This window comes from Panthera leo, chromosome C1 (assembly GCF_018350215.1).
Source record: "Panthera leo isolate Ple1 chromosome C1, P.leo_Ple1_pat1.1, whole genome shotgun sequence".
NCBI classification, from domain to species: domain Eukaryota; kingdom Metazoa; phylum Chordata; class Mammalia; order Carnivora; family Felidae; genus Panthera; species Panthera leo.
Window position 1 is genome coordinate 80434445 of NC_056686.1, and position 12686 is coordinate 80447130.

At 37.3% G+C, this 12686-nt stretch overlaps 1 protein-coding gene across 3 annotated transcripts in view; it reads left to right on the forward strand.

Moving 5' to 3' along the window:
• Nucleotides 1-12686, forward strand: part of LOC122228084 (TLC domain-containing protein 4-like) — a 97129-nt gene that overhangs the window by 41870 nt on the left and 42573 nt on the right. For 2 of the 3 annotated variants that reach the window (XM_042952952.1, XM_042952953.1), the window contains 2 exons: nt 6366-6531; nt 11033-11122. In XM_042952952.1, the coding sequence (XP_042808886.1) occupies nt 6377-6531; nt 11033-11122 (245 nt within the window). In that variant the 5' untranslated portion in view covers nt 6366-6376. Of the gene's footprint in view, nt 1-3916; nt 4003-6365; nt 6532-11032; nt 11123-12686 lie in introns of those variants that run through there. The other variant, XM_042952954.1, reaches the window with a different exon arrangement.

Consider the following 12686-nt stretch of genomic DNA (forward strand, 5'->3'; position numbering starts at 1 on the left):
GCAGGTAGTTTGTGTGCAGGTAGTGTTTTCATATGTTGGCTTCTGTGTGTGTGTGTGTGTGTGTGTGTGTGTGTGTGTGTGTGTGTGAAGTCAGATGGGGGTTATCTGTTAAGAATGGGGGTGGATGGTTAGACATTTGAAAAGTAGAGATGATTTGAAAAATCATTTGTGGAGTGGGAAAGGATTGGTTGGCCTGGGCAGTGCGTGGGAGCGCTGTGCAGCCTTGAGGGTTGTTTGATCCCACTGTCATTCCTCACTCACCAGCCTCAATCTCTGCGGGTATGTGACATTTCCCAACAGCGTTCTGATTGTTTAGGGCTCATCACTGAGTAAATAGTTGAGCAGCTCTGGGGTTGGAGTTTTGCCAGCTCTTGGCAGTGGAAAGGGAATGTGGGGTGTTAGTAAGAGTATTACTGAAATGATGGTCTTTAGGATCTAAGCTGATGAAAAAGGGAAATAAAACAGAGGAAAGGACTAATGCATAGGAACAAGCAAAGAGGTCAAGTAGTCTTGAGAATGTTGTAATACTTAGCACACCTGAAGGAAAAGTCAACAGGGGAATACTTGAAATGCTGTTTCTGAGGCAGATAAACAATGAGTAAGGGACAATGAAGGTCCCTGATTGGTTGAGGTGGCATGGAAGAGGTGCCATTTCTGATAAAGAAGGACTGAGTTGTTAAGGAAATCTTGGCCTCCTACATAGTAAGAAGTCACTCAGGATGATATCAGGGCTGGAGGAGATCAGTGAACTGAGACCAAAGTCCCCGAATGGAAGGAAATGTTCAGGAGGTCGGAATACAACACTGAGGAGGGGAGAGGAGGCATTACCGAATAGTAGGACCAAAACACTCTGGGTGTTTCCAGGGAGCAGGGGGATGGAGGAGTAGGGCCTGAAGGAGACCACAAGGAGCAAAGAGGATATAGGCTGGCCTCCTGACTCTGAAGTGTGGGAGACTAAGGCATCCGCTCCCTGAGAGGGGCTGCCGGGGAGGAGGAGTGTCTTCAGAGCACGTGGAGGAGAGGCAGGGGATATGGGTGGGGAGCAGCAACCCCAGGGGGTTTAGTGGACAGGTTGGAGAGGTGGAGGGAGAGAGGGACTGGGTCAGGTGGCTGCCGGGAAGGAACTTTGGAGCATGACAGAGGTAGTCCTGTGGTAGAGGATAGATTTCTGCAGTGGGGTCTGCCTGCATGGGTGTGTGTTGACTGATGTAAACAGGGATGAGTTAGGGGCCTAGGGCTAGTGGTCAGACACTGGTCTTGTTACCCTTGGCTGGAGTGGTAACAGACCCAGAAACTGCATGCCATCTTGCTGCCGGGGATGGATGACGGTGGAAGCAGAAACTTCGTGTCTGCCATATGCTGAGTACTGTTCTAAGTATCTAACACACATGTGGTTTGTGCCTTAGGACATCTGTACCAGGTTAGGACTGCTGTTACCTCCATTGTGCAGGAAACTGAGGGCCAGATAAGGCAAATTTAGAAATCTGTCCTGGGTCACACAGCAAGCAGTGGAATAAGGTTCAATCCCAAGACCACGACTGAGCCTGTGTTTGTCCCATCATGTTACGTGTACTTAATGTTTTCCTACAGATGTAGTTGTGATTTTTAAAAACCTAAATGATGGACTGTTAGAAGCTTATGTAGTATTTAATGCAAAATTGTCTTTTTAGATACCAAAGTTCAGTTCAGTCCTAGAATCCCAGAATCTTTGAGAGCTCTCTGAAGGCTAGACTTGGGCTCAACATCTCTCCCCCCACCCCCACCCCCACCCCCACCCCATGTCCTTTTATCTCTTCTGTGATGGATGCCCAGGCACCTCTAAATTGTTAGAAGGTTCTTCCTTGAATTAAGCTGAACTCTCCTCTCCCTGTAATTTTTGCCCATTTGTGCCTTTTTGAGTAATGCAGAGTAAGTTCCATCTTTTACTTTTTTACACGACAATGAAGATGTTTGAAGGATGCTCTTGAGTCCTTTCTAAGTAATCTTGTTCCCAATGGTTTGTGATTAATTCAGAGTAAAGTGGGACTCGTAAGTGTCTTGATCCAAAGGACATTTTTATGCTAACTACCTGAGCCTGAAGTTTGTTTTTTGTTATTAGTATCTTCATTACATTATCATCTCTCATAGGTTTGTGTATCTTCAACTGCTGAGGCTTCCACTGTGTGTGTGTGTGTGTGTGTGTGTGTGTGTGTGTGTGTGTGTGTGTGTCAGAGAGAGAGAGAGAGAGAGAGAGAGAGAGAGATGTAGCCAATGTGTTAAGTCCTATACTTAGGCATTGCCTTTGGACAATTTATTCCTGTTATACTTTTTCTTTTTGATTGGGACTCACTATTTCCACTTATGAAGAGAATTTAGGAACCTGATTCTGTTAACCCATTACATTAGCTATCCTTCCCAGCTCTGCATTATGTGCAGGTTGAGTATCATATAAATATTTGTAAAAATGTTACTAATACAAACCAAAAAGAGAGAACCTTATAGGATATTAGAATATATTTCTCAAGTTTATTTTAGCTCATTGATCCACAGGCTGCTTCTAGTTTTTCAGCTAGCTCTGGATCTACCTAATTTTGTTTTCCAGCCACATTTCTTCATATTATTCATAAAGCTTTCAAGAGGAACTTTCAGAACTCTCCTGGAATCAAGTTATCCTTCATTTGGTATTCATTCTGCCAGGATTTGACAGTCAGTTAATTGTGGGAATAAGGGATAGGAAGGGGACCAGAGTGACTGAGCTATTCTAGATTGGAAGATGGGAAAGTGTGGTGGATAGCACCATTCTCTGAGCTGTGGTACTCTGGGAGAAGTACTGGTTTGGGATTAAGTTCAGCTTGAGTCATGTAGAGCCCATGGGGCCTCCAAGATGCCCCTAAGGAGCCATCCAGAGGGAAGGTGATCATCCAGGACTAGTATGCTGGGGGATGGTGAGGTTTGATTGCACACAACAGAAGCTATGTTAAAGATTTGGGTCATATACCCAGGCAGAGCCTATAGAGTGCAAAGAAGAGGTTCTGGGTTGGGGCAGGGGAGGTAGACATTTCAACACTTGAGGGAGTTCTTGCTCAACAGCCTCCACTTTTTGGTGAAATGCGAAGGAACCATATCTATTATAAGAGAGAGAGAACTGAAGATTTAAGTCCAGTGAGTGTTTGGAATCAATGTGGGAAATAGGAAAGGAAACTTAGGAAGGACGGGAAAAGGAATGCTAAACACAAGGAAGCATTCTTCCCAGCTTCCCCCTTCCTTGCTGCCCTTAAAGACAACCACACAAGACCTTTTCCTCTTTAACATTTTTACTGCTGATCACTACAGCAGTGGTTCATGTTGTCTCAGAATGGGAAGGAGTGCAGTTCTGCATGTGTCTGGAAGTGGCATACTTCCTAGGGAAGCCCTTGTATTACAAGAGAATAACGAACATGGGAAGTGAGAGTAATCATTGTGTTTCCAGGTCGGTAGTTCTAGATTCAGCTGGGGGAACTGAGTCTTGCACTTCAGCCTTAAAGAGTCTTGTTGGGACTTTAACAGAAGAGAAGATGTCCTGTTGGTTTGCACTGAATACCTTCCGATATTTCCTCACTGTTTACTGTCCTCTCTGTTGGGTATTTATTTCACGGAAAGTGGGGAATACTCCCTTAGCACCCTGAGCTTGGCACTTTATGTGCTAGTGATCAGTTTCTTTGCTTCCCTACTGGCCTATAAGCGTGTCCCTTTTTGTATTCGAGACCTTGCACAGGAGTTGGCTGGTGGGCATGTGACAGATGTCCAATGAACTGTTGGCTGAAGTGAGGGCTGAGTCAGTTTGGCTGTGCTTTTTCCGGTGACCCTGCCTCTGGGAGTCCTGCTGGAGGGGGCTCTTATAAGCTGACGGTAAAGAGATGTACTTCAAACCTTCTCATGTTTTTCTTCTAAGAAACCAGCTCGAATGGAAGCTTATGGAAACCGTCTTGGGAGAAAATGTTCAAACATCATTGCATTCTGGAGTCCTCTGGAAGAGTTTCTCTGGTGTGAATCAAGATGGGCTAATTACATTGTAAAGTTCATGTCTAGACACTCCCCTTGTAAATTGCCACAGAAATATTTCCCACTTCCTGTTCTGGCTGTTCCTTCCTAGCCTAGAATCCCCACTTTCTGCCAGCTCCTAGCCACATGTAGAGGTGTAGGAACCAGGTCTAATACTTTTCTCCTTTTACTGTGTATTCTTCTACTCAATAATCTCCAAACTCTCAAAAGTTCTTAATCTATGTCAGTAATTAGTGTTGTTTGGCTTTGTCCATTTTCCTCCTTCTCTTGCCTGATTTGGTGAATGAACAGAGGTACTTGCTTTCTACCAGAAGCCTTGGTTTTCTGGGGGAAATTTATTAAAAAAATCACAAGATTTGTCCTTGATTTGGCATGACTAATGAAGCAAGCAGCTGCTTAATAAGAAGCAAAGCTGAGAGTAGAACAATTTAATTAGCTTCTGTCTGTTGAGCCTTTAATAGAAGCCACAACTGGACTATATGGAGCTCTTTAGTTTTAAATGAAATGTTTTTGTGAAGGGAGACTCTGAACATGTCCCTCAAAGACCCCAGTTAAGTGAAAGGAAATCTGTTAAAAATATAAAGTAGCCAGTATAACAAAGACTTAATAAAAACTAGCTGTTTTAGGAATCGGGGAATTTCTTAATGGTGAGTTGTTAGAGTGCTTTTGTTTTTTAATGTATTGATTACATCAACAGTTCATAAAATGGATAATGTGTAATACTATGTTTTATAATACAAATTTTAGCAAACGTTAATGAAATAAATGCTCATTATATACGTTGAATTTTAACAAAAGTGAATGAGTAGCTCATATCCAGCACCCTCCAGGACTCGTAGGCAATGTGTAGAAAGAACCCTTCAGGGCAAACCATCCTTCACATTTAAGATTAGACTGTCCACTCTTTTCTGGTTAGTGGCTTCATTTTCTTCATTTATCTGTCCACCTGGCCCCCATTTGCTTTAATCTTAGAAAACCATTTTGCCTTTTACATCTCACTTAGTGAATTATAATGATGTTTAATTTATGCACAAAACTTACTTTTATGTATTATTTGGTTAATAGGCTAAAAGATCACAAATTAAAAAATTTAATACCCCAAAACACATGTTGAATTAAAAAAAAAGTAAATGAGCAATAAAGTTAATGGAACCTCCTGCAGAAGAGTGGTATTATCAATATTTTCACTGAGCACACACACCAGAAAGAAAGAATGGGGAAAGAACTCATTATAGACACATGAGTTCTGTCAGAAGGGGCCCTGTGGGAGCCTGATTCTTATTACAAGGTCCTGGTTGGAAGGGAATGAAGTGGGGTTATTGCTAGTGCAGTCAATGACTTGGTTTTTCTCTAGTGAATTGGCTCCACGAGGTGACTTTATTTCTTCACATTAGGCAGCTGGAAATATGTATTGATTCATTTCCTTTTCATTTGAGGGTCAGCTCTATCAAAGATGGAGCCATTTCTAGAAATGCTATATTTGCTAGATATGAGTAAATGCTTTAGTGTCTTTCTTTTGGTCTGAATGTTCCTAAGATTTTTAGGAGACAAATAAAGTTCAGTTCAATGAGAAGGGAAACATACTTTGAATGTGTATATATGCATATTCTTTCTGCTAACTCTACCCTTAAAACCTGAAACGCTTTTATAAAAATCTTTTATTATAAAGATAAAAAGTCATGGAGGATTTTTGGTCCAAGGATGTGTGATTGCAGAATTATTTTTAAAAGTTAAATACTAATTTAAGTAGAAAAGAACCAGATGGTATTATTCTTCTTAAGATTTTAATTTTGGTTTAAATGTTTTTTGTCTCACTGTACAATTAGTTTTTATAACATAATTATTTTTTGTTTTGCTGTTGCAGATAATGTTAGTTTTATTATGATTTTTGGCTTGTTTCCTAGAAATTATCTAATGAACTCATTTTATAGATGAGGAAATAGAGGCATAGAGAAATCAGGTGATTTGTCCTAAGTTTAATTAAAAATTAATATTACTAAAAGAATACCTTCAGTTATAGTACTTGAAATTTCCTCTTAATGTTAAACACTAAGACTTAGATAATTTTGAATATCATGCTATTAAATTTGCCACCTGAGATTTGTAAGAGTGAAATATTTAAGATAACCGATTTTCCCCCTTTTTTATTTTAATACAGATATAAGATACATGACAAATATCTGGTAAAGACTTAAAAGTCTTTTAGTTTCTTTGTATTCTTAGATTTGTGCTAAATTAAAATAAATTACTAAAAATATAACCACATACTCTTTTAAAATTAAAAATTAATGTAGGTTTATTATGAGCAATTTAAAGCAATTTATAGCCATTATTTCTCTTAACAGGTTGAAGAAATATGGATACCAACACCAAACTGGTCTTCAGCACTGTTTTTACCAGCTTTTTCACCTTTCAGCTTCTTTTCCACTTTATAAGTTACTGGTTTTCAGCAAAAGTTTCTCCAGGTTTTAATAGTCTCAGCTTTGAAAAGAAGATTGAATGGAACTCAAGGTAAAGCATATGAAAATGTAATTGATTTTAAAAAGTGAGTTTTATGAAATAAAATCATTTAAAATATTTCCAAAAAATCTTTCATTTAAAATCTAACAAAATTTAAGGTCAGGTTTTTTTTTTTTTAAGTTTATTTTTTATTTTGAGAGAGAGAGCACGCAGTTGAGCGGGAGAGGGGCAGAGAGGGAGGGTGAGAGAATCCCAAGCAGGCTTTGTGCTGCCATAGAGCCCGACTTGGGCCTTGAACTCAGGAACTGTGAGTTGTGACCTTAGCCAATATCAGGAGTGGGACATTTAACTGACTGAGCCATTCAGGCGCCCCTAAGGTCAGATTTTTTTTAAATTTGACCTTGGGAATAAATAAAAGGAAAGTAAGTAGATAGATCTTGTATGAGAAAATTCTAAAAATTCTTCTATTGAAAGATGTTGGGAAAAATTGAACTTTCTGGGGAAGTGTGGGAAGGTTAAGTAGGCTTCAGTTGATTGCAGAAGAGTCCTGTTTTACATTCTTCTCTGAAACATTTATGAGAACAAACACATGTCTTTGGAAATGATAACATAAATAAACGTTAGTTAGGGCTGTGAGTAGCCTATATATAGTGTTGGCTGGCTTAGCCAGACTGGGGGAAGTTATGCTACTCACCAAAGAACATGGTGTATGGTTAGCACATCTGTATCTCTCTTTTAATGAACTTTTCATTATAATTCAGAGACCAGAATCGACTCTTTTGCTAAAATAAAAATTGCTTTTTAGATTTTTTTTAAACAAAAAATAAAGGAAAAATGCGTAGTACATGTAAGTGATAGAAATCTGCAGGAGTTTTAATTCGTTGGTTTCCAGTTTTTGTGTGAGTGCAACTCATTAATCTTTCACGATATGTCAAACACAAAATGACTCTGATGACTGCTTCATGTGCTTTGGAGCATTTTGCCCCCAAACCACCGGGCATTTGCAAACTGCAGTGCATTGGAGCAACTATGGGCATATTCTTTTGTTGTTACTTACTTGAAGTTGATGCTAACTGTAAAATGAATTCAGTAGGTCTCTAAAATCGCTATAATGATTTCTCACTGAATTTTCCTTTTAGAATTAACTTCTGCCAAAGTCGAAATGTTTATTTGAGAATGGTCACATTTGACCAGAAATTCCCTGTCTTTGAGCCAAATTGTTTTCTAGGCATCCACTTTTATAACTCAGACTGGGAATAAGACTCGAGTTTCCTTCTGCACCTTACAGTGATTTGTCCAGTTCATACATGCTGTAGCTCTTTTTACCCTAAAAGTGAGAATTATTTCTCTCTGTATTTTTGAAAAATAAGAAGTAGGATTTTTGTTTTGTCTTAAGAATAGTGCGAAGCTGCTGTTAAAATGTGGAATACAAAAGATACTAACCATTATTTTTAAAAACCCTTTCTAACCTGGAGATAGGTGGAGAATAGGGAAAGAGAAGGAAGGGGCCAGGGACTGGGTTAGGAGACCAGATTTGCTGAGAGTCAATTTTGAACTGTTTTTCATTTCCTTTTCACCATGGTTAGGGTAGGTAAGGGCATTTGAATCTTGGAGAGCAGCAGGCCAAAGAAATAGGGATGGTACAGAGAGAGAGGCAAAGATGAAAATGAAACGAAATTGAAAAATACTTTGCATTATTCAGTCTTATCGCTGCCATTCTATGATGCGCGGAATCACCATTTGGGAAACCAAGTTCCTATTTGAAAAGGAGTCTAGGATTATAGAAGACTCATTACCCTACTCAAATGATGTTCTCTTCTCTCTCTTTCTCTATCATATTTACTCCTGTTCCCACTCCAGCTTGGTTTACATGAGACTTAAGCTGTGAGGTAGAGTGCAAAGAAAGAAAAAAAATTGGCTGCTTTTTGTGTAAAGTACATGTATATGTCTTGAAATTCAGCTTCTAGTCTTAAAACACCAAGATCAATATAGCTCACATAATTCTTACTAATCAGGAAAGTTTCTGAACAACTAGTCGTCTGAGCCGTACAGTAGCAAAAGGAGGGAAAAAAACCCAGAAAATTCACACCCAAGGGATAACAGTTTAATTAATTATAAGTGACAAATTGCTGTAATTCATCGTTGCTTTTTCTGGAAAAAAGCATACCTGTAGGTATTATTTATATCTTATAATTAAAAAACATTTTCTTATATCCACTTGTTTTCCTATGGTATAGAAAGCCCAATTGTGTTGAATACTCCTAATTTTGAAATCTACTTCTCTAATTTTTAACTCTTATCTGTTTGAGCTAAATAATTTCTCTTGGCAATATTCTTAATACTTGTGAATGATTAAGTCAGTAACTTTAAATTGCTGTTCTACGGTGGTCATTATTTCCATTATTTCACTGCCTTTTCATTAGCATAAATGTTTGTTTTTAACCTTCTTTGAAAAAAAAGTATGTTCTTTTGGGTAGAATCTTGGTGTTTCATTTTAGACAGTGAGGAATCTACATCTTGCTTTACCAGGAATCTGATTTTAAAGAATACACTGAAATGTTTATTAACAGAAGTTTCTGAATGAATAGATTTTTAATGCAGCATGCAGTATGTAAGCACAGGGTTTTTTCTTTTTCTGCTCATTGTAGTGGGAGGTTGTTTGACCCAAGTTAAGTTTTAACTTTTCTCTCATGAATTATATGTCATTTCAATCAGCTAAGCCTTTTTAATCCTTCCCATTTACCATGTAACATTTCAACACAAAAGGGAATTTGAGGACTAAGTATCAGGAACAAAAAGTTGTCATTTTTCCAAGGGGAAACATTCTGATCTAAGTTTACTAAACACTAGAGCAAGTTAGTAAGAAGTTGTGGTTTCTCCTTTCGTAGAATTTTTGAATGGCAGTAGAATGCTGGTTGTATGATTATTTAAATGGAGTGTTTTATTTGACATAAAGGAACTTAAATCCTTAGACTGCTATGTTCAGTATATAGGTGTGTTTGGCGTGAAAATTCCAGACTTGTAAACCAGATAAACAGGGTTAATTATTCACACTTCAAAATGATCCTTTGGTATTACAAAGGATTCTTTGTTAGTGCCTTTAAATTAGTGAGGATTTTTGAGCATTTAAATATGATTTGATTTAACATGATATATCTATTTAGGACCACATCATTTATTAGATCGAGCATACTGATTTTTCAAGTTACAGTAAAATTTTCTAATATCAAGCTTTATGTTAGTTAATATATATTTTTATGTTTATATGTTTTATGTTTATGTTATATATTTTTATGTATTTTATGTTTATGTTATATATTTTAAGTTTATATATATATTTTTTAATGTTTATTTTTGAGAAAGAGACAGAGACAGAGCTTGAGTGGAGGAGAGGCAGAGAGAGGGAGACAGAATCTGAAGCAGGTTCTCGGCTCTGAGCTGTCAGCACAGAGCCCGACGCGGGGCTCAGACTCCCGAAATGAGAGATCATGACCTGAGCGGAAGTTGGATGCTTAACCGACGGAGCCATCCAGGGACCCCTATTAGTTGATATATTTCACTGTTAAAGAATTGGGGTCATATTTTAGACAGAAGTCTATTGTGCCCCATTAATTTCTAAAGAGAAAATTTTGTCATTCCTTTGTCCTTTATTCTAATGAAGAGAAAAGAATCTTCATTACTTGTCAACGTTTTCATTATGTGAATAAATATATTGCATCCTGTGTACAGTTCTTTAGCAAATCCGAGAGCTTGGGTATTGGTTGAACCATTAAATTATTAGCAAGATTTCTTTGTAGAAACTGATGTTTTTCATCTAAACCTTTCTCCTTCTATGCAAGAAAATTCAGCCTGGATTTCGTGAACATTTTGCTTCGCTTGAGCATGTCTTTTAAAAATAGATTTTCTGTATAAATTCATGGTCCTCAATTTTTCTGTTTAGAAGTGGTTTCATAATAATAACAAAAAGAGACTAATAATAGCTGCTCTAGCTTTCTCATGAATTGGTTACAGGAATCAAGTGCAGCAATGCATGTGAATGTGCATTTGACACTGAAATCTCCAAGGTAATAAGTTTTAATTTCATGATCCATTTGAATCCTGATTCAAGGATATGGAATTGGTTAAGGCCAGTAGGTTTGGAAGTTATTCCTAACTGATTGGAACAGGAAACTAATGGCACAGCAATGCTGTTAGTGATGGAGCTTGGAGTCAGGTGCCAGGTAGTGGGCTCACCAGTTGCTGTCTGTCTGCACAAAACTCTGCCAACTGCATCATCAGATATGCTTCCACTTTGGAACTTTTAACGAATAAGTGACTCCACAGTCTTCTAGCAGAAAACTGTAGACCTGGGCAAACTTCTCGTTATTAATTCCAAAGTAAAGTTGTAGCCCTTGGATTTCCAAGTGACAATTTTGTTATGCTTTTAGAGCTACTCCATTCCTATACGTAAATGCTTCCAGATTTCACATCTTCAAATGTTAAATGTCTTTGCCAGAATTAAAGTTTATTGCAAAGAATCTAAAATCTTTGTATGTATTTTGTTTCTTTTCAGGGTAGTATCTACATGCCATTCTTTGGTGGTTGGGATTTTTGGCCTCTACGTTTTCTTTTTTGATGAGGCTGCAAAAGCTGATCCACTTTGGTAAGCTGTTTCTTTCCAATATAGTCCATTTGATTTATGTTTTGATATTAATTATTAATAAGAACATTTCTTACTTTAAAACAGAAAATGTATTGATGGTGCATGGTTTATTAAAATGCTTGTGCTCAGACTTATTTTAGCGAGGTGCAATAAAATGATTTATTTTAGATTTGAACAAAAATAATGAAGGCCACTTTGCACTAGCATTGCAATTGTTACCCAAGACGGAGAATGTGATGATAACGATGTAAACATTTATACTGACTTAGTGAGTAAAACCAAGTTGTTGTTACCACTGTTCTGAGCAAAAAATGAGTTCCTATTGAGATAGGATAGTCAACTTGGATAATATCTACTGAAGACTGAGTTTTGTGTTTAACCCATCATTTGATATCAAAGGTATAACAACGAGAATCATTCATATCCATGTGAGAGGACTTTAGTACCACACGAGAAGATTTGAAGCACTAATAATAACTGTGTTCAGCCATAATAGGATAATTTCTAAGGTGATTCTTTTTGAAAAAATTAAATGTTGTTGCAATGGCAGAGATACTGAAAACTGTTTCCTAGAATTATAGGAGAGGGCTTAATTCAGCTTGGTTTGAGAGGTGAGGTATGTTTTGAGAAAGCCCTGCATAGGGATGCAGTAGATGTGGGGCTCTGGGGGATGTGGGACGATATAACTTTTGACTTATTTGTTTGACTGCAACGATGTCATTTTAATAAATATGGAATTATGCCCATCAGGATAGTACCAGTATTGATAAATTTTCATCGGGAAGGTATTTTTCAATGAATCAACTTAGTGAATTTAATTCCATGATGAGGTTTTTTATGTAATCTACCTAAACAGTTTCTAAGGTTTTTTTTCATAATTTTATTAGAGTAATATGGTTGTCAACAGAACCAGTTCTTTTGGGAGATGAATTTTATGACAAAGGTTTGATTCACTGATCAATTTTTGTCCCTATCAAATGTTTACCTTGTGTAATTTTTGATATTTTCACATTTTCTTTGATGCTGTAATTTATTCCAGGTTCAATTTTCCTGGGCCATATTTGCAGATCAACATTTGTTAAGAAGACAGGGCATCTAACCTTTACATTTGCATTTCAGTTTAATTTTGTGTTCATTTCACCAAGAGTTCACATTATAAATTGATGAAAAGACTGATAATTCGTATTTGTTTCTTGGAGTAAAGATGATTATTAAGGCAAATTGTAGGATCTTGATATGTATAGGTGTTGAAACAGCAGGATTAAGCTGTCTTGTTCCAACCATTTCCCAATAGTATATGGTCTCAAGATCAGGGGCAGGCTAGAAGATTTCTTGAAGTATTTGAGTCTCTGATTTAGAATAAGGAATCAAAAAACATCAGCATCTGGAATTCTGTTGGAATCCTTTCACAAACAAATCATATGAGAACACATTTATAACAAGTTATCTTTTGGTAAAATTGTTTATGTAAAACTTTTAGCTCATGTAAGAAATTATGATCATTCGTGCAGTTAGAAGTATATCACAGCTAACACAGTGCCTTGTGCAAATGACAATTCACCTT